The 22282-nt window shown below is 51.7% G+C and overlaps 1 protein-coding gene across 2 annotated transcripts in view; it reads right to left on the reverse strand.

The window, feature by feature from the left end:
- The window catches only part of MOXD1 (monooxygenase DBH like 1), a 101267-nt gene that overhangs the window by 78618 nt on the left and 367 nt on the right, over positions 1–22282 (reverse strand). Inside the window, exon 1 of one of the 2 annotated variants that reach the window (XM_068167897.1) lies at positions 20913–20934. The exons of the other annotated variant lie outside the window; for it this stretch is intronic. Coding sequence (XP_068023998.1) covers positions 20913–20918 — 6 coding nt within the window. The 5' untranslated portion in view covers positions 20919–20934. Of the gene's footprint in view, positions 1–20912; positions 20935–22282 lie in introns of those variants that run through there. 2 annotated transcript variants of the gene reach the window in all.

The raw sequence follows: 22282 nt of genomic DNA on the forward strand, positions 1-22282 counted from the left end.
ACCCTCCGGAGTGATTTGAACTGAAACGGCTCCAAAAAGCCCCTGTCAAACCCCTGCCCGTGTCCCTTGGCACCCCCGCGCCCCCCGCCGCCATCACTTGGCCATGTGGTCACTGGTACCACTACTACCAGGAGCTGCATCTAGGTCCACTCCACACACCACCAACTCCATTGCCATTTGCACAGGAAAGGAAGGAAGAGAAAGAAGACAAATTTAAAAAAAAAAAAAAAAAAAAAAAAAAAAAAAAAAAAAAAAAAAAAAAAAAGAAAAGAAAGAAAGAAAGAAAGAAAAAACAAGAGGGAAAACCGAGAGGGCAGTGGAGCAAAAGGAGTGGAAGGAGTGGTGTTCCCCAGCTCCCTGCAATCTGAGATGGAAAGAAAGCAAATAGCACAGCACCCAGAGGGGAAATTGTCCCTTGAAAACTCCAAGCAATACGAAATAAGTTGAAAAACACAAAATTGCCCAGACCAGAAAAGCCCTTGAAAGATCATCGAGTCCAAGTCTTTGACTAAACAATATCACTCAGCACTGCTCTTAAACACCTCCTGGGATGGTGACTCCAGCACCTCCCCGGGCAGCCTGTGTCAGTGCCTGAGAACCTTTGCTGTGAAGAAATTGTTCCTAATCTCCGACCTGAATCTCCTCTGGCACAGCCTGAGGCCGTTACGATGGTGTGCTGCTTGAATTGTGGTTTTGTCCCGCTTAAATGAAAGGGCAAGAGCCCAGCCCTCAGTCAAAAGGAAGCAAAAGCTCAGTGGAAACGAATCACCCTCGGACATAAGGGCAGCTGGAAGTGCTTCCTGGTGCAGGCTGCTGCGTGGCAATACTTCACAAATAGCACTGGGGCTTCCAGAATACCACTACCCACTGTGATGAGAGAAATGCATCCAACTACAAACCTGCAAATGCTTTAAACACAAGAAACACCAAAAATTAGTTTCAACTAAAATATCATAAGAAGTTAGAGAAAAGCAACAATTAGATACTGGTGGCATAAAAAGTATTTTTGATGGGAATAAACTAGGGCAGGGTAGATTTAGGTTGGACACTAGGAAGAAGTTCTTTATTATGAGGGTGATGAGACACTGGAACAGGTTGTCCAGAGAAGCTGTGTGTTCAGAGCCAGGCTGGATGAGGCTTTGAGCAACCTGGGCTCGTGGGAGGTGTCCCCCCCTATGGCAGAGGGTTGGAACTGGATGAGCTTTTAAGGTCCACCTCAAGCCAGTCTAGGATTCTGTGATGGACTATCTACACTGCACAGCACAGCACAGCAAGCAGCCAGCCTGGATGTGGGTGCCATAAGGGAAGCGCTGGAGGTAGGTGCACACCAGAGAAGCTGTCATTGAGGGCCCTTCCCTGGCCCCTGCCTCACTCTCCTCCATCCAATTTCATGCTCCTCTTACAGCAAACAGGCACAAAGAGAGAACTGAAAAACACTCTCCAATGAACCCAGACTGGGGTTGGTTGAGATGATTCCAGTCACTCAGCCAAAAGCCAAGGCAGCAGGACCATGAGGGACAGTGGGTCTGACAGTCATGGGAAGCAGTCTGGTGAGCTGCAAGGGCCTTGAAGGGTGGGCAGTCCCTACACATCCCAACAGGTGAGTCTCCTCTACTGGCAGAACCTGTGGCCAGCATGTCCTTATTCCATGGCTCTAGAACTAACCAGATTGTTCCTGGGCCTTATTCTCTTTTGAGGAGAAAAATGACATTTTGGAAGCTGAGAGCTGGAATGGAACCAATAATTGAGTCCTTGAAATCTCCTGTGGCAGTGAATGATCTTTGCACAGCTCAAGGGTCAGCTGCCTCTCAGCAGCTCTGAAGCCCTTATTTCCAAAGTCCCTGTGAGCCCTTCACCAAAGGCTGGCAGTGCTGGCAACCTCTCTTCCAGCCAGGAAGCTGCCCTCAGCAGCACTGCCTGCCCCATGGTGCTGGCCGTCTCTAGGCTAGCAGAAGTGCAGCAGCAGCAGTCCTTGTGCTCTCCAACCTCCATCAGAGATGTTCACCTTAAAACAAACCATCCAAAGGGTTTTGCAGAGCTGAACACTGGACCCTGTGACAAACCCAACCTTTATCTGCTTGCTGCTGTTCACAGTCCCTCCTAAAGACCTTCTGGCAGGGTCAGCACAGGCACTTCGTGGGCAGAGCAGTGCAATTGCCCAAACTCACACTGAGGGACTTTGGTGACTTCACCAACAATATCTTGCCTCATGGAGAGACCAACATCAAAGAAAGCAGGGTCTGAACCTGAGGCTTGGCCAAGCAGTGATGCTGCTGGAAGAAGCACAGGGAGACATCTGCACAGGGAGACTGCCTTCTCCTGGCTGAGCTCAGTCTCACTGCCACTCTTTTTGAGGAAGGCAGTTTCAGAGCCAAGCACAGGGAGACTCAGCAAGAGTTTTCCTTCACAAACCTCTCTATCCTGTTACTGAAGATGATCTTGCCAGGTGCTCCACCACCCCACCCCACAGTGTGGTCCACAGGCTGAAGGACAGAGTTTTAAAATAGCCTCTTCTAGTTCATAGCACAAATATTTGAGAAAAAAAAAAAAGAGCACATGACCTATAAAGAATTACAAATGTGCTAAAGCCAGAGCCATCTCTCGATGCAAACCAGTGCATTGTGTTGTGGGAGACACTCCACTTATTAATCACAGAATATCCTGCTTGAAAAAACCCTGAAGTTCATGGACTCCACCCACAACCTAACATCTCCCTGCACACAACTCTTAGCCCATGTCCCTGAGCTCCTCACCCGAATGTCCTCTAAATCCCTCCAGGGATGGGGACTTGCAACACCTCCCTGGGCAGCCTGGGACAGTGCCTGAGAGCCCTTGCTGGGAAGAGATTATTCCTAATCTCCAACCTGAACCTCCCCTGGCACAGCTTGAGGCTGTTTCTCCTCTCCTGTCACTTGTTACATGCAACAAGAGCCCAACTCCCACCTGGCTCCAGCCTCCTTTCATGGAGCTGTAGAGAGCAATGAAGTTTCCCTCATCCTCCTCCAGGCTAAACAACCCCAGGTTCCCCAGTTGCTCCTCACCAGCCCTGTTTTCCAGACACTTCACCAGCTTGGTTGCTCTTCCTTGGACACTCTCCAGCCCCTCAATATCCTTCTTGCAGTGAGGGACCCAAAGTTGAGCCCAGTACTCAAGGTGTGGCCTCACCAGTGCACGGTCCAGGGGAACAATCACATCCCTGTGCCAGTTCCTGCTCCAGGCCAGGATGCTGGTGGCCTTCTTCACCACCTGAGCTGGTTGGCCTGAGCTCACTGATCCAGCCTTCCCAGGTCCCTCTGGATGGATCCCTTCCCTCCAGAGTGTCAGCTGCACCACACAGCTTGGTGTCACCTGCTGTCAACCTATTGAGGCTCCCTCCATCCCACTCTCCATGTCACCCACAGAGATGTTAAACAGCACTGGTCCCAGCATGCACCCTCGAGGGTCATTCCTTAATGAGTCAATTAACTATGAAGGTTTAGCCTCATCATGATGTTGACCCAACCCCTCATTTACCCATGTTGGGTCAGGGCAATCCCAGGCACAAATCCAGGCTGGGCAGAGAATTGCTCAAGGGCAGCCATGGGGAGTAGGCCTTGGAGGTGTCAATTGGTGACAAACTCCTCAGGAGCCGGCACTGGTCCCTGGCAGCCCAGAGCCAGCTGAGTGCTGAGCAAGGAGAGCAGCAGCACAGGGAGGGGATTCTGCCCCTCTGCTCTGCTCAGACCCCACCTGCAGCACTGCCTCCAGCTCTGGAGCCCCAGCACAAGAGGGAGCTGGAGCTGCTGGAGAGGTCCAGAGGAGGCCACGAGGATGTTATGTGAACAGGCTGGGAGAGTTGGGGCTGTTCAGCCTGGAGAAGAGAAGGCTCCAGGAGCAGCCTTCCAGTACCAGAAGGGGCTCCAGGAGAGCTGGAGAGGGACTTTGGTCAAGCGCTGGGAGATTGAGACTGGAGATGAGGAAGAAACTCTTCACAATGAGGAGGGTGAGACACTGGAACTGGTTGCCCAGGCTGTGGACGTCCCTTGCCTAGAGGCCAGGTTGGACAAGGCCTTGAGCAAGCTGTGCTGGTGGGAGGTGTCCCTGCCCATGGCAGGGGGCTGGAGCTGGATGAGCTTTAAGGTCCCTTCCAAGCCAACCCACTCTATGAACAGAGAGGCACCATCTTTGTCCTTCTCTGCAACACATACGCAAGTATGAACACACCATCTACGCTGGAGAGAAATCTCCAAAGCTTTAAATGAACACAAACCGTGGCTAAAAAAAACCCAAACCAAAACCCAAACAAAACCTATAAACCTACAAACTTTAGGGCTGCAACCTGATCTCCTTCTATGATCAGGTGACTGCCTGGTGGATGTGGGGAGGCCTGTGGATGTGGCCTACCTGGACTTCAGCAAGGCCTTTGACACCATCCCCCACAGCAAACTGCTGTCTAAGATGTCAGCCCGTGGATTGGACCACAACACTCTGAGCTGGGTTAGGAACTGGCTGGAGGCTGAGCCCAGAGAGTGGTGGTGAATGGTGCCACAGCCAGCTGGCGACTAGTCACCAGTGGTGTCCCCCAGGGAACAGTGCTGGGCCCCATCCGCTTTAACATCTTCATTGATGATCTGGATGAAGGGGTCGAGTCAGTCATCAGCAAGTTTGCAGATGACAAGTTGGGAGCAGATTTTAGTCAGTTAGAGGTCAGAAGGGCTGTGCAGAGGGACCTTGACCGACTGGACAGATGGGCAGAGGCCAACAGGATGTCATTCAATAGGTGCAAGTGCCAGGGGCTGCACTTTGGCCACAACAGCCCCAGGCAGAGCTACAGGCTGGGGTCAGAGTGGCTGAGAGCAGCCAGGCAGAGAGGGACCTGGGGGTACTGATTGACAGCTGCCTAAACACGAGCCAGCAGTGCACCCAGGTGGCCAAGAAGGCCAATGGCATCCTGGCCTGCATCAGGAACAGTGTGGCCAGCAGAAGCAGGGAGGTCATTGTGCCCCTGTACTTTGCATTGGTTAGGCCACACCTTGAGTCCTGTGTCCAGTTCTGGGCCCCTCAGTTTAAGAAGGACATTGAGAGACTTGAAGGTGTCCAGAGAAGGGCAACAAGGCTGGGGAGAGGCCTTGAACACAAGCCCTATGAGGAGAGGCTGAGGGAGCTGGGATTGTTTAGCCTGGAGAAGAGGAGGCTCAGGGGAGACCTCATTGCTCTCTACAACTACCTGAAAGGTGGTTGTAGCCAGGTGGGGGTTGGTCTCTTCTCTCTAGCAACCAGCACCAGAACAAGGGGACACAGTCTCAAGCTGTGCCAGGGGAGGTTTAGGCTGGAGGTGAGGAGAAAGTTCTTCCCAGAGAGAGTTGCTAGCCATTGGAATGTGCTGCCCAGGGAGGTGGTGGAGTCCCAATCCCTGGAGGTGTTCAAGAGGGGATTGGATGTGGTACTTGGTGCCATGGTCTAGTCATGGGTCTGTGGTGACAGGTTGGAGTTGATGATCCTCGAGGTCTCTTCCAACCTTGGCGATACTGTGATACATTAATTGTTCAGAACAAACAAAGAGTCCTAGGCTTCTGCCTTTGGGTGGGTTATAGCAAATCTCTATGCTTGTTTCTCAAAGTCCCTTTAAAATTCCATCCCAAAGGTTTTGGTGATTGCACAAAACAGGTGGCTGAACTAAATACTATAACATGCTTCCTCTTTCCTGATATTTCTTCATCTGAAAAGTTCTTCATGTACTCTTCTTCTTATATGGCCAAATAATTCATTTACTCTGGGTAGAGCAAAGTGGAAGAAGTCTGCAAGCCCCAGGAAGAAGAGCTGAGAGATGTCTGCCTAGCCTGCCCTTCACAGTGTCCAACAGGGAAGGTTTCTTTCTCTTCTCTCTCCTCTCCCTTTGGTCAATGCTGATCCATCACCATTCTTCCTATCAGGAAGCTCTGCTGCATGGCTAATCCTGGGAGCAGCAATGTAAGGCTGTATCTAGTGATATTTATTTGATTGTGTCGAAGCCAACACAGCTGCTCTTGGAGGGGAGGAAGGAGCTTCTTGGTCCCTACCTCTCTCTGTCTTGGCTCAAAAGCCATCTGGTGATTATCACCTGTCAGCCTGTGTGACTTGTAAGAAGCTGGAGACCATCCCTCCTGGGCAGCCCTCACACAGCTCAATGGGTATCCAGTTGTCCAAATCTAAATGAGCAGTCTCTGCTTTCTTCCTAATTAGACAGATGGGCTCAGAGAGCAAAATTTCCCTTGGGTTGAATCTCTCTCTCTGATTTATAAGGTCCAAATCAGCAGAACAAACACAAAACAGAAGGAAAGGCTCAGTGCCTTTGGGGAATGTGTTGTTGTACAGCAGTGAGGAGTATGCCCCCTGCACTGCCCTCTTTACAAGCAGTCAAAGCTATAAATATAAGAAACAAAAGTGGAGGAGGAGAAGAGTGCCCAGTGCACTGCATCCCCTGGACACCAGCAGCAACATCTGCCTTCACAGCCAGCTGTGCAGCTCTGCTGGCAGCTATTTATCACAGGAAAGCTTCCAGAATCTTTCAACACAGCAAGCTCCTGAATCCCATCCTGTTTCCACTGAGCCCAGTGGTAAATTCCCAATGCAAACATGGGAAGTGGCCTTGCTTTTGAGAAGGAGAACATCCCTTGGGAGAGGAAAGGTGCCCATCTCTCCAGCTGTCCAACATCCTGCTGAGCTGTTTCACCTAGAAGTGATGTAATCCATTTTGCTCCTGTATGTATGACACCCCCCAAACTCTTGTGCACACAGCAGGGCCTATTGAAGATTGAAGGACCTATTGAAGGGAAGATTGAACGCTACAATGGTTTGTTGAAGACCACTCTTAAAGCCATGGGAGGTGGATCTTTGAAAAACATTTAGCACAAGCAACCTAGCTGGTGAATAGTAGAGGTTCAGTGAACCGAGCTGGACCTTCACATTCAGATCTGCTACAGAAAGTAGAAGGTGATAGAGTTCCTGTTGTTAGAGAAAAGAATCTGTTAGGTAAAACTATTTGGGTGTTTTCTCCCTCAGGAGAGGCTAAACCTGTCCGAGGGTTGGTTTCAGCTGAAGATCCTGGTCACACTTATTGGGTAATGCAAGAGAATGGTGAAATACAGTGTATTCCACAAAGAAATTTAACCTTAGCTGAGAGAGTTTAATTTCAGTCTGTTGTACAGCTACATCACGTCCAAAAGAAGAATCCATGAGGAATCTACAGTGCATGAAACCTGAGAACCCTGAGAGCCCTGAATCAACTGAGAGTCCCTGTATCCCTGTTTCCTTTTCTTCGCTTCATCTGCGAGGAGACAAACTGTTTTCCATTTTTCTCATTTCCTGATTTTCTCAGACTTCTGAATCATCTACATCTGAGGATAGCCGGAATGGACTATGGACTTTATTTATGAACTGTAAATATTGTTTTAGATTGCATGGACAATATGAACAGCCAATGAAATTGTTTAGAAGGGGTGGACTGTGACCGTTTGAGGCTGTGCCTTTAAGAAAGGGACAGTGCTGGGACACTCTGGCTGAATGTTTTGGTATCAAAATGAAAACATGATATTCTAAACGAATTTCATTGGTAGATTGGTAGAATGCAACTTTAAGTTTTAGTTCAGTTGGAATCTTTCTCAGTTTCTCTCTGTCCTGCTTTTCCAGCCTGTCTGCTTCTGAGCAGCTAGCTGGAATGACCTTGAATACCAGATAAGCACTAACCCTACATGCACTTGGAGGCCTAATAAGAATTCTCTTCCTTAATAACTGCCTTTTACCTCTCTAACCCTTTTTGGGAAAAAAGGGAGGTAGGGGGAGAGAGGGAGGTACAGGGGGGGAACCCTCCTCTGTCTGGAGGAGGGGGTTTTGTTCCTGTATTTTTCTTTGCTATATATTTCTGTATATATATTGGAAATACTGTATATATTGTGTATATACAACCTGCATTCCATATTGCTTGTAAATATAGTTTGCTTCTCCGACTAAGCTAGCTGTGGTTTCTTTCTGTTGGGGGGGAGGGAGAGCTAGGCCTTCTCTCAACCACAAAGCAAGAGGAAAGTTTTGCTGGGACGGGGAGTTTCTAGGCAAGCTGAGTGCCTATGAGGTGTACACAGGCTGAGGAGCAAGGTTCTTGACTGCTGATTCGAAGGGAAGCTGACTGTAAAATTTCCAGCAGGCAGTGTTCACCATGGTCACCAGGACAGTACCTGCACTGCTCTCCATTTGTTGAGTTGCTTGTCATAGTCAAGGATGGGGTTTGTAGAATCACACAATGCTCTGGGCTGGAAGGGAACTCCAAAGCTCATCCAGTCCAACCCCCTGCACTCAGCAGGGTCATCCACCACTAGATCAGGATGCTCAGAGCCCTGTCCAGCCTCACCTTGAATATCTCCAGGGGTGGAGCCTCAAACACCTCCCTGTGCAACCTGCTGCAGTGTTCCAGCAGCCACCTGGTGCAGAATTTGTTCCTCACATCCAATCTCAATCTGCCCGGCTCTCATTTCAAACCATTGCCCATGGGATTGAGAGCCTGTGGGTTAAAATCAGAGGGAGGCCTAACAAATCTGACATCCTGGTTGGAATCTGTTACAGACCACCCAACCAGGATGAGGAGGCTGATGAATTATTCTACAAGCAACTGGAGGCTGTCTCAAGATCATCAGATCTTGTCCTTGTCAGCGACTTCAACCTGCCAGATATCTGCTGGGAACTTAACTTAGCAGAGAGGAGGCAGTCCAGAAGATTCCTGGAGTGCATGGACTGCTTCCTGATGCAGCTGTTAAGTGAGCCTACCAGGGGATAGGCTCTGCTTGACCTGCTGTTCTCCAATAGAGAAGGGCTGGTGGGAGATGTGATGGTGGGAGGCTGCCCAGGGTGCAGTGACCACGAGATAGTGAAGTTTTCAATATGCAGGGAGATAGGGAGGAGCACCAACAGAACCTTCACCTTGGACTGCAGGAGGGCAAACTTCAGCCTGTTTAAGAAACTTATTGGCAAAGTTTCCTGGGGAGCAGCCCTCAAGAACCAAGGGGTCCAGGAGGGTTGGACCTACTTCAAAGAGGAGCTCTTGAAGGCACAGGAACTGGCAGTTCCCATGTGCCGAAAGACGAGCCGGCAGGGAAGGCGACCAGCCTGGATGAGCAAGCAGCTCCTGGAAGATGTAAGGGGAAAAAAGAGGCTGCATCATCTTTGGAAGGAGGGGAAGGCTTCTCGAGCTGTGCTTAAGGAAGCTGTTAGGTTGTGTAGGAAAATAATTAGAGAGGCAAAGGCCCAGTTGGAACTGAAGCTGAACACCTCTGTGAAAGATAATAGAAAGCATTGTTACAAATACATCAACACTAAAAAAAGGGCAGGAAGAACCTGCACTCCTCATTGGACCTAGAGGGGAACACTGTGACTGAAGAGGAGGAAATGGCTGAGGTCCTGAACACCTTCTTTGCCTCAATGTTTAACAGCAAGGCAGGAGTTCAGGACGAGTGGCCTCCGGAGCTGGGCGATGAGGTCAGGGAGCAGTGTAATGCCCTGGAAATCCATGAGGAATTAGTTGGGGACCTGCTGAGCCACTTGGACACTCACAAGTCCATGGGACCAGATGGGATCCATCCTAGGGTGCTGAGAGAGCTGGCAGATGAGCTGCCAAGCCGCTCTCCATCATTTTTCTCCAGTCCTGGCTCACTGGAGAGGTCCCAGGTGACTGGAAACTGGCCAATGTGGTCCCCATCCATAAGAAAGGTCAGATGGAGGAACCTGGAAACTCCAGGCCTGGCAGCCTGACCTCAGTGCCAGGGAAATTGATGGAGCAGATTATCCTGGCGGCAATAACTGCGCACCTGAAGGATGGCCAAGGGCTCGGGCCCAGCCAACATGGATTTAGGAAGGGCAGGTCCTGCTTCTCCAACCTGATCTCTTTCTGTGATCAGGTGACCTGGCTGGTGGATGTAGGGAGGCCTGTGGATGTGGTCTACCTGGACTTCAGCAAGGCCTTTGCCACCGTCCCCCACAGCAAACTGCTGTCTAACCTGTCAGCTCGTGGCTTGGACCACAACACTCTGAGCTGGGTTAGGAACTGGCTGGAGGCTGAGCCCAGAGAGTGGTGGTGAATGGTGCCACAGCCAGCTGGCAGCCAGTCACCAGTGGCAGCCCCCAGGGATCAGTGCTGGGCCCCATCCGCTTTAACATCTTCATTGATGATCTGGATGAGGGGGTCGAGTCAGTCATCAGCAAGTTTGCAGATGGCACCAAGTTGGGAGCAGATTTTAGTCAGTTAGACGGTAGGAGGGCTCTGCAGAGGGACCTCGACCGACTGGACAGATGGGCAGAGGCCAACAGGATGGCATGCAACAGGTCCAAGTGCCAAGTGCTGCACTTTGGCCACAACAACCCCAGGCAGAGCTACAGGCTGGGGTCAGAGTGGCTGAGAGCTCCCAAACAGAGAGGGACCTGGGGGTACTGATTGACAGCTGCCTAAACACGAGCCAGCAGTGTGCCCAGGTGGCCAAGAAGGCAAATGGCATCCTGGCCTGCATCAGGAAGAGTGTGGCCAGCAGGAGCAGGGAAGTCATTGTGCCCTGTGCTCAGCACTGCTTAGGCCACACCTTGAGTCCTGTGTCCAGTTCTGGGCCCCTCAGATTAGGAAGGACGTTGAGAGACTTGAATGTGTCCAGAGAGGGGCAAGGAGGTTGGGGAGGGGTCTGGAGCACAGCCCTGTGAGGAGAGGCTGAGGGAGCTGGGGTAGCTTAGCCTGGAGAAGAGGACGCTCAGGGGAGACTTCATTGCTCTCTACAACTACCTGAAGGGAGGTTGTAGCCAGGTGGGGGTTGGTCTCTTCTCTCTAGCAACCAGCACCAGAACAAGAGGACACAGTCTCAAGCTGTGCCAGGGGAAGTTTAGGCTGGAGGTGAGGAGAAAGTTCTTCCCAGAGAGAGTTGTTAGCCATTGGAATGTGCTGCCCAGGGAGGTGGTGGAGTCCCCATCCCTGGAGGTGTTCAAGAGGAGATTGGATGTGGCACTTGGTGCCATGGTCTAGTCATGGGTCTGTGGTGACAGGTTGGAGTTGATGATCTTTGAGGTCTCTTCCAACCTTGGTGATACTGTGATGTCTGAGATCCCTTCCAACCTGAGCCATTCTGTGATTGCCCTGGGTAGTCTCTGGTGGCTAACTGTCACCCAGTGCTGATGACTCTGATTTTGGAAGTGGTGTTTCTATGAACAGCCTTCCAATGCTGGCCTGCAGACCGAAAATCCATCCTGGCCCCTGCTCTGCTCCAGCTTTGGTGACTGAAGACGAGGAGAAAGCTGAGGTCCTGAACACCTTCTTTGCCTCAATGTTTAACAGCAAGGCAGGAGTTCAGGACGAGTGGACTCCGGAGCTGGGTGATGGGGTCGGGGAGCAGTGTAATGCCCCGAATATCGATGAGGAATTAGTTCGGGACCTGCTGAGCCACTTGGACACTCACAAGTCCATGGGACCGGATGGGATCCATCCTAGGGTGCTGAGAGAGCTGGCAGATGAGCTGCCAAGCTGCTCTCCATCATTTTCCTCCAGTCCTGGCTCACAGGTGAGGTCCTAGATGACTGGAAACTGGCCAATGTGGTCCCCATCCACAAGAAGGGTCGGATGGAGGAACCTGGAAACTCCAGGCCTGGCAGCCTGACCTCAGTGCCAGGGAAATTGATGGAGCAGATTATCCTGGCGGCAATAACTGCGCACCTGAATGATGGCCAAGGGCTCAGGCCCAGCCAACATGGATTTAGGAAGGGCAGGTCCTGCCTCTCCAACCTGATCTCCTTCTGTGATCAGGTGACCTGTCTGGTGGATGTGGTCTACCTAGACTTCAGCAAGGCCTTTGACACCGTCCCCCACAGCAAACTGCTGTCTAAGCTGTCAGCTCGTGGCTTGGTCCACAACACTCTGAGCTGGGTTAGGAACTGGCTGGAGGGCCAGGCCCAGATAGTGGTAGTGAACGGTGCCACATCCAGCTGGAGGCCAGTCACCAGTGGTGTCCCCCAGGGATCAGTGCTGGGCCCTGTCCTCTTCAACATCTTCATTGATGATCTGGATGAAGGGGTAGAGTCAGTCATCAGCAAGTTTGCAGATGACACAAAGTTAGGGGCAGATGTTAGTCAGTTAGAGGGTAGAAAGGCTCTGCAGAGGGACCTCGACCGACTGGACAGATGGGCAGAGTCCAGTGGGATGGCTTTCAACAAGTCCAAGTGCCGAGTGCTGCACTTTGGCTACGGCAATCCCATGCAGAGCTATAGGCTGGGGTCGGAGTGGCTGGAGAGCTCCCAAACAGAGAGGGACCTGGGGGTGCTGATCGACAGCCACCTGAATATGAGCCAGCAGTGTACCCAGGTGGCCAGGAGGGCCAATGGCATCCTGGCCTGCATTAGGAATAGTGTGGCCAGCAGGAGCAGGGAGGTCATAGTGCCCCTGTACTCTGCTTTGGTTAGCCGCACCTTGAGTCCTCTGTCCAGTTCTGGGCCCCTCAGTTTAAGAAGGACATCAAAACACTTGAGCGTGTCCAGAGAAGGGCAACAAGGCTGGGGAGAGGCCTTGAACACAAGCCCTGTGAGGAGAGGCTGAGGGAGCTGGGATTGTTTAGCCTGGAGAAGAGGAGGCTCAGGGGTGACCTCATTGCCCTCTACAACTACCTCAAGGGTGGTTGTAGCCAGGAAGGGGTTGGTCTCTTCTCCCAGGCAACCAGCACCAGAACAAGGGGACACAGTCTCAAGCTGCGCCAGGGGAGGTTTAGACTCGAGGTGAGGAGGAAGTTCTTCACCGAGAGAGTCATTCGTCATTGGGATGTGCTGCCCAGGGAGGTGGTTGAGTCATCGTCCCTGGAAGTGTTCAAGGGGAGATTGGACGTGGCACTTGGTGCCATGGTCTGGTCATGGGGTCTGTGTTGATAGGTTGGACTCAATGATCCTCGAAGTCCTTTCCAACCTAAGTGATACTGTGATACTGTGGAAGCCCAGGAACTTCTCTGTGTGTGGTGTTCTGTGTATCCCCTGAGGATTCAGCAGTCTGGTGGGGTCCTTTTTGTGATGAGTCTAGGGAAGTGCTCAGATCTCTGAACTTTTCTTGACATCCCAGTTCTGTTCTTGTTTTCTGGGAGGGGTCTGTGCAGAGCAGAGAAAATTAAAAATGTGAGAAGCCTAGAGCAGAGGCAAGATGTGCTAGGAAGGAGGAGATTGGATGTGGCACTTGGTGCCATGATCTAGTCATGAGGTCTGTGTTGACAGGTTGGATTCGATGATCTTTGAGGTCTCTTCCAACCCTGGTGATTCTGTGATACTGCGGTCCTTTCCCTGCAGGCCTTTGGGAATAGTCCTCTGCAGCCTTCTTGTAGCTTCCTTCAGGTCTCCTTGGAGCCTTCTCTTCTCCAGGCTGAACGACCCCTTCTCCAATTTCAAGCCTAGAAGCACCTGAGAAGTGCTGCTAGGAAAGTGAAAGGAAAGGAATATGACAAAAACAATGAATTTTCAATCCTTAGAATCAATATTGACATTGGTGATGTCAGCGATGCATCACTCACTTCAGGGGACACAAAACAGACTTGAAGAAGCAATACAAAAGTGTGAGGCCATAACATCAAGAGTGGAAAAAAATAAAGCCACAGGTAGGTGTTAGGAGAAGTACCCTGAAAGCAGTGATGCTGGAAGAGACCAAGGTTTAGGCTGGGTGCTGGCCTGGATGCCACTGCACAGAACACACCTGGGAGGTCCCAAAGGGGTGGGCCCAGCCCAGGGGGTGGTCACAGGGAACCAGGTATTCCATTCCCATAATGCCCTGCTCCCCTATAAAATGTCCATGCGGGGTCTTCACTTCCTCTTTCGTCCCCAGCTGCAGCCTAGGTAAAATGGTGTGAGCCGCCTCCCTTGGGCCTGCCCAGGCCCAAGGCTGTGTTGGGGGGGAGGAAAGAGCCCTGGGGGGGTTTGTGTGTACCCCCAGGTGGGGATGGGATGTTCTTGGGTGTGTTGTGGGATTTCTCTCTTTGTCACGGTGCTTGTGGTTCTCTGTAAAGCTTTCATTGGTGTTTTTTATTGTTTTCCTATTTAAACTTTCCATCACTTTTGCAATTCCTTTGTCTGAGTCATTGTTTCTGCCCTGTGGTGGGGAGGGGGTTTGCCCCAACCCATTACACAGATGCAGAGCAGGAACCTGCAGAGGAGAGCTGGCTATGCCACCAGGGAAGGAGGCAAGCTGTGCTCTGTCCCTGGGGCCATGGTCCACACACTGAAGAGACAGTTAAGAAACTGAAAAGACACAGAAAATAACTCAAAGATTCACTTAAGGCCTCAAAAATCTCCTTTCATTTCTTAGCTCTGAGCCAAAGGAGAGAGATGAGCTAGTTGCAGCCTGTAAATACCTATGGGTAAGATCATCACCACCAGCAGCACGGCTTGTTGTGCTCTGTTAGCTTCCAGTTCTGGGCCCCTCAGGTTAGGAAAGCTGTTGAGATGCTGGAAGGCATCCAGAGAAGGGCAACAAAGCTGGGGAGGGGTCTGGAGCACAGCCCTGTGAGGAGAGGCTGAGAGAGCTGGGGTTGCTTAGCCTGGAGGAGAGGAGGCTCAGGGGAGACCTTCTTGCTCTCTCCAACTCCCTGAAGGGAGGTTGTAGCCAGGTGCCATGGTTTAGTTGATCAGATGGTGCTGGGTGAGAGGTTGGACTTGATGATCTCAAAGGTCTCTTCCAACCTGGTTAATTCTATTCTATTGTATTCTAATCACAGTAAAAGACAGAAGCTGCAGCCCTGAAAGCCAAATTCAGCCAAATCTAAAGCAAGGACAGCTCTGTGGGAAAGCTACATGGCAGCCATAAATGCCTGCCCAGCCCCAGGGTTCAGGCACTGCAGACTTCAAGGCAGGCCTATATGCAGGTAGATGCCAGCACAACCCAGAGCTGTGAAGTGGGTGCAGAAGTTTCTGGACACCAGTGTCTCAGCAGCTGTCCTGGCCTCGTGCTGGCAAGGGGCAGCAGGACACAGATTTTCCATACTAAGTTACAGACTCACAGAATCAGAGACCTTCAAGATCATCAAATCTCTACCAGTCCACCACTAAGCCATAACCCCAAGAACCCCAGGGACAGTGACCCCACCACCTCTCTGGGCAACCTGTTCCAATGTCTGAACCCTTTCAGTGTGCTTCATGGGAAAGCCAAATTCTGGTGAGTAAAGACAAGCATTGGAAGAGACTTCAATCACTGCAATGTGGTCTGAGCACATTCTGCCTGCTGCCCTTCCTGTGCTTGCTCTGCCTGAGCTGGCAGATCCCAAACACTCATCGAAATATTCACCATCACTTTCCCAGCTGGCAGTTGCCACCTTTCCCCCCATCTCTCCCTTCCCTCTCTACACTGTTTCTGCTCCTTTCTTTCCTGCCTTAGCTGCCCCCATACCCAGTGATTTCCAAATGACCAGACTCAAAACTGGGCTTTTACAGCTTCTCCCATCCCAGCTTCTTATAGTCTTGACATAAAACTGTTGTTTTGTTTCTCCACAGGTTTGTACAGAGCCCTGCCCCATTGGTGTATGAAGAAGTCTTGTGGTTCTTTTGCAACACCACTGACCTGCTCAGGAGCTGGCTATGCACAGAGGGCTCTGCAGGGATGGTTTACAAACACATCACAGAATCACAGGGTGATGGGGGCTGGAAGGGATCTATAGAGACCAGCCAGTCCCAACCCCCTGCCAGAGCAGGATCACCCAGGACAGGTCTCACATCCAAATGGGGCTTGAAAATCACCAGAGAACCCACAACCTCCCTGGGCATCCTGGCCCAGGGCTCCAGCATCCTCCCAACAAAGAATTTTCTCCTCATGCTGAGGTGGAACCTCCTGAGTTCCAGCTTGTGTCCTATGACAGAGCACCACTAAAAAGAGCCTGGCCCCTTCCTGCCCCCCACCCCTCAGATATTTGTAAACCATTGATCAGGTCCCCTCTCAGCCTTCTCTTCTTCAGGCTAAACAGCCCCAAGGCTCTCAGACTTTCCTCATAGCAGAGGTGTTCCAGGCCTCCCTCACCATTCTGTGATTCTATGACCAGCAACACTCCCCAACACCCTTTGTTCCCTGATGTCTCCTTGCCCTGTCACTGTTGACCTGCCTTAGAACACCAACACAGTCAGTGCTGCACAGCTCTCTTGTGCTGCACAGCACCCTGGGGCTCACTCCCCTGGGCCATTCTAGTTCTGCTCTGGAAGCAGAGCTCCTCAAAGAAGCAGAGAGCTCAGTGCTTTCCCCAGCCCCCTCCATGGGAGCTGCAGAAGATGGCCAGAGCCTCAAAAGGCTCATGAGATGCTCAGTGCCTGTTGCCCAGCATGCCCTGGTCAGTAAGTGGTGGCATTGCATGGACTCCGAATCACAGAGCTCCAGGCATCTCCATTCCTGTAAACCTGGCCTGGCAGCAGCCAGACTCTCAGTTTGCCATGAAACAGATGTCTGTGAGTAACCAGCTTTGGGTGGTCAGAGCTGCTCTGTAATTTCTCAGTGCAAAGTACAGAATACAGAATTAACCAGGTTGGAAAAGATCTTAGAGATCAGCGAGTCCAACCTCTCACCCAGCATCATCTGATCAACTAAACCATGGCAACAAGGGCCTCATCCAGGGATGGTGACTACCACCAGCACATTCCAATGGCCAATCTCTCTTGCTGGGAAGAACTTCTTCCTCACATCCAGCCTGAACCTCCCCTGACACAGCTTGAGATTGTGTCCTCTTGTTCTGGTGCTGGTTGTCTGGGAGAAGAGACAAACCCCCACCTGGCTACAACCTCCCTTCAGAGCAGGGCCTGACCCCTCAGCAGTTTTCAGGACCTTCTCTACCATTTTCACTCCATACTCCTGTCCCTGGCATGATCAGAGGGTGCAGCCCAAACCCAAACTGCCCTGCAAATTGCTAGTTTCTATGTTCAGCAGCCTCCTGTCAGAGATTCCTCTGCAAAGAAAAGATACAGAGACCTCCACAGTCGGCTTGTGTTGCTCCAGCTAACCTTCATCTGGACTAATGAGCTAAAAACACCCTTAAGGGTTTTCCAGACAGCAGCTGCAGACCTTACACCCTGTGTATCACCAAACTGTGCTCTTACAGCTAGTGAGAAAACCTCATCAACAGGGTGACTGCTGTGCAGGTTATGCAGGGTGCTCTGACCCTTATAGAGGCAAAAGAAAGCCCAGGTGAAAATGCCACAGCACCTCAGGCTCTGCAGCTAGGTTGCTCCTGAATTGCAAGTGCTCAGTCAGGACTGTTGGTTTGGCTGGTTTTTAATGATGCTTTTCCCACCACTACCTCTGACACAGCAGGGGTGTGAGGTAGTTGTCACCTCCTTGCTCTTGTCTCAAATGAACGTCCAGACTAGCCCCAGACTTGTGCCCTCCTCTTAACTCAGTTTCATCTCCTTGCCCAGCAGCAGCTGCAACAAAGCAAGCACTCCGAGTCCTCTGGCACCCAGGCAAAGCAGCTCAGCACGATTAGCATGGCAATTCCTAATGGTCATTAAGAGCACTCAGCTCAGCAGGAAGCCTTCTGTAAAGCACATCCCCAGAAATGTTACAGCCCTGCTGAGTGGAAAAAGGCCCAGACGACAAACAGCTCCTGAAAAGAGCCAGTGTTAGAGCCTGAGTTCAAGTGTGCTACATTTGCATTCCCCTTCCTCACTTTGATTTACAAACCCCACAGCTTTTCCTTTGGTGCTCATGAATCCTTGATCAGATGAAGAATTTCCCCATAAAGCTTTTGATAACGTTGTGCTTTGTGCCTGCCAAGCTGCTTCTGGGCTGAATTTATTAAGGACCTCATCAAAAGATCCTCTGTGTGTTCACATGGAAAAGCCTAACCAGAAAAGACTGAGGACCAAGCTGAGGAAACCTCCTTTCTCTCTTGATGAAGAACTACTGAAGGCCAGCTCATACCTGGGAGTCCACCAAAAAAAGTGGTTCCAAGCCAAACCACTCCTGAACTCTATGATTTTACTGCAGCCCCAGTGCCTGCTGTGCCATTCTGAACATACCTTTCAAAAAGACTCATCCTTCTGTTTCCTTGGGGGTCAAAGTTGCTGAGTCCCAGGGGGAGAACATGGCTCGGGGCAGAGCTCTTGCTAGAAACACCTTCACAAAGCCCCAGGATTGCAGATGTGAGGTTGGTGCAGCAGAATCATGCAGAAAACCACAGATGAACAAACTTGCACTGTCTCCTTCACTAGCACCTTCCTGACAGAAGAGCAGAGGTGAGGGGCACAGAAGCAATGGAGAATCAAAAGCAGTTACAATGCCAGCACTCTTGGCCCCTCTGTAACCTTTAGGATGATGTCAGGGTAAACACATTGTCCCTTCCTGAAGTGATGAAATAACTGACTAGCTGGATGCCTCAAATTGTGAGACTGGGGACATGCTGCCATACCCTAGAATGGGTTGGGTTGGGTTGGAAGGGACCTTAAAGCTCATCCAGCTCCAAGCCCCTACTATGGGCAGGGACACCTCCCACCAGCACAGGCTGCTCAAGGCCTCATCCAGCCTGGCCTTCAACACCTCCAGGCAGGGGACACCCACAGCCTCCCTGGGCAACCTGTGCCAGAGTCTCACCAGCCTCACTCTCAACACTTTCTTCCTCATCTCTAGTCTCAATCTCTCCTCTCCCAGCTCAAAGCCATTGTCCCTCATTCTGTCACTCCCAGCCCTTGTCCAAAGTTCCTTCCCAGCTGTCCTGGAGCCCCTTCAGCTACTGGAAGGCTGCTCTGGGGTCTCTGTGGAGCCTTCTCTTCTCCAGGCTGAGCAGCCCCAACTGTCCTCAGAGAGGAGCTGCTCCAGCCTCTGACCATCTTTGTGGCCTCCTCTGGCCCCATGCCATCAGCCTGGTAAGTCTTACAACAGCTCACACACATAGCCATGCTGACCCACACCTGCATGTCTCAAGTGATGCTGTTGTTTTGGTTGTCTTAATCCTTTCACAAGCCTTCCTAGCACATCTTGCCTCTGCTCTAGGCTTCTCACATTTTTAATTTTCTCTGCTCTGCACAGACCCCTCCCAGAAAACAAGAACAGAACTGGGATGTCAAGAAAAGTTCAGAGATCTGAGCACTTCCCTAGACTCATCACAAAAAGGACCCCACCAGACTGCTGAATCCTCAGGGGATACACAGAACACCACACACAGAGAAGTTCCTGGGCTTCCCCTCCAAAGCTGGAGCAGAGCAGGGGCCAGGATGGATTTTCTGTCTGCAGGCCAGCATTGGAAGGCTGTTCATAGAAACACCACTTCCAAAATCAGAGTCATCAGCACTGGGTGACAGTCAGCCACCAGAGACTACCCAGAGCAATCACAGAATGGCTCAGGTTGGAAGGGATCTCAGACATCACAGTATCACCAAGGTTGGAAGAGACCTCAAAGATCATCAACTCCAACCTGTCACCACAGACCCATGACTAGACCATGGCACCAAGTGCCACATCCAGTCCACTCTTGAACACCTCCAGAGATGGGGACTCCACCACCTCCCTGGGCAGCACACTCAAATGGCTAACAACTCTCTCTGGGAAGAACTTTCTCCTCACCTCCAGCCTAAACTTCCCCTGGCACAGCTTGAGACTGTGTCCTCTTGTTCTGGTGCTGGTTGCTAGAGAGAAGAGACCAACCCCCACCTGGCTACAACCTCCCTTCAGGTAGTTGTAGAGAGCAATGAAGTCTCCCCTGAGCGTCCTCTTCTCCAGGCTAAGCTACCCCAGCTCCCTCAGCCTCTCCTCACAGGGCTGTGCTCCAGACCCCTCCCCAACCTCCTTGCCCCTCTCTGGACACATTCAAGTCTCTCAACGTCCTTCCTAATCTGAGGGGCCCAGAACTGGACACAGGACTCAAGGTGTGGCCTAAGCAGTGCTGAGCACAGGGCACAATGACTTCCCTGCTCCTGCTGGCCACACTCTTCCTGATGCAGGCCAGGATGCCATTTGCCTTCTTGGCCACCTGGGCACACTGCTGGCTCGTGTTTAGGCAGCTGTCAATCAGCACCCCCAGATCCCTCTCTGTTTGGGAGCTCTCAGCCACTCTGACCCCAGCCTGTAGCTCTGCCTGGGGCTGTTGTGGCCAAAGTGCAGCACCTGGCACTTGGACCTGTTGCATGCCATCCTGTTGGCCTCTGCCCATCTGTCCAGCCTGGCAAGGTCTGCAGAGCCCTTCTGCCCTCTAACAGATCAACACCTGCTCCCAACTTGGTGTCATCTGCAAATTTGCTGATGACATCATCTATTCCAACCCCTCTGCTATAGGCAGGGACACCTCTCAACTAGATTCAGCTACTCAAGGCCTCATCCAACCTGGCCTTCAACACCCCCAGGCAGGAGGCAGCCACAGCCTCCCTGGGCAACCTGTGCCAGAGTCTCACCATCCTTGTACTGAAGAACTTCTTCCTCAGCTCCACTCTAACCCTGCTCTGCCTCAGCTCCAAACCCTTCCCCCTTGGCCTGTCTCAGATCCCCTCAGGAGAAGTGTCTCTGCAGCCTTCCTGCAGGATCCTTTCAGGTCCTGGCAGGCAGCTCTGAGGTCCCTCTGGAGCCTTCTCCTCTCCAGGCTGCACAGCACCAGCTCCCTCAGCCTGTGCTCACAGCAGAGCTGCTCCAGCCCTTGGAGCATCTTTGTGGCCTCCTCTGGACTCTCCCCAGCAGCTCTGTGTCCTTCTCCTGCTGGGGACACCAGAGCTGGAGGCAGGATTGGAGATGGGGGTCTCAGCAGAGTGGAGTCAAGGGGCAGAATCTCTTGTAGTGCTGGCCACGCCTCTCTCTTTACAAAGTGTTACTCCATCCAGCCCTCTGCAGTCCTGCCTAGTTTTCACACCCAGAGCTGTTGTGCTTGCTCCTGCCCATCTCAACAGCACAAGTTACAGAAAGATCCTTTGCTGCCTCCTCCACCTCATCCTCATCCCTCAAGTATCTTCCTTACTTTCATTTAGTCTTGTGGTCTTGATGCATATTCTGTGGGTTTCAGAGCCCTTCTAGCCTAGGTACATGGTTTCAAAAGTCTCCCTGCAGGCTTTCCATGCAGAGCTGTGTTTGCAGATGGATGAGCCACAAACTTCAGAGCTGGTTTTGGGGGCTTTTTGAGAAACAAAGCCCAGAGGAGCAGCAGTTCAGCTGGAGAGGTTATGGAGATCGTCTGCCTGGGGGAAAAGAGAAACCTGAGCTCAAACTTCCACTGCCCTGGCATTTTGCAGAAGTAATCTGGGGGGGGGGGGGGGGAGGGAAGCAGAGGAAATGACTTGCAAGGCAATACCTGGCTGACTGGACACTTGCCTGGCTTTAGGTGCAGTTCCATCATGGGATTAGAACTATAAGGATTAAACCCCACAATCTCACTCTAGTGTCTGCCAGAAGAAACAAACTGGATTCTCCTCTTCCCCAAGGAGAGCTACACTGAGACCAAGGCTACAGCCAGTTGAGAAGTTCATGGAAATTACTGAATTGATGATGTCCAATTGCTCCATCACTGAATGCCTCTGACCCTGAGTGAATGCAATGCTTGTTCCCAGCCTAGAACTCCTGGTTTGCACAGCAATCACATAGCCAACCTAAATGGCCTTATTTGCATAAAGAAAGGTGGCACAGTGAGGTGGGCAGAGCCCTACAGCACAGCTGGTTCTGCCCCTACAGGCTGCCAGCCCAGGGCTGCTGCAGTGGCAAAGCTGCCAGTTGGAAAAGCAAGAGAAGGAGAGACTGTGCAGAGCTGCTTTCAAGAAAACCCCTCTCCTGCCTGGGTGAGCTGGCCCGGGGAGCACAGGGAGGCTGCTGAGGGAGGCGAGCGAGTCCTGGAGGGGGACCTCAGGGTCTGTGGGGTAGTATAGCCTGAGGGTGGCCAGCAGTGCTGGCTGGCTGCTCTTTGCTGGGTTGTGCACCTCCTGCACTCTGACAATCAGATGCAAAACCCTTGCAACACTTTGCTTGCTTCTCCTGTCGTGGCTGTGCAGGGGCAGACTCTAAGTGGCGCTTCACAGAGGGATGGGGACACTGGGTAAGCAGCAGCCAGCAAGGTCTCACTCTCGGGCGCTGGGCATGCTGTTGAAGCAGCCTGCATCTCCAGCTGGCTGCTCTGAGGGGGCAGAGCGAGCAGCCAAGAGCACATCTCACACATCTCACAGAGCCATGCTGCCTCTGAGCACAGCTCCAGCAGCACAGCACAGACCCCGAGAGCAAACCTCTGCAGGTCAAATACCTTTGATCCTCACAAGATGAATAAAATCCATACTCCATAGAATCGATTAGGAGAAGGTGATGGCTACCCTGTATTGCAACACTCTGATACCAGAACTGGGAAAG

The sequence above is a fragment of the Melanerpes formicivorus genome, unplaced genomic scaffold (genome assembly GCF_026170545.1).
Source record: "Melanerpes formicivorus ecotype bairdi unplaced genomic scaffold, bMelFor1.0.p_v2 SCAF_125, whole genome shotgun sequence".
Taxonomy (NCBI): Eukaryota; Metazoa; Chordata; class Aves; order Piciformes; family Picidae; genus Melanerpes; species Melanerpes formicivorus.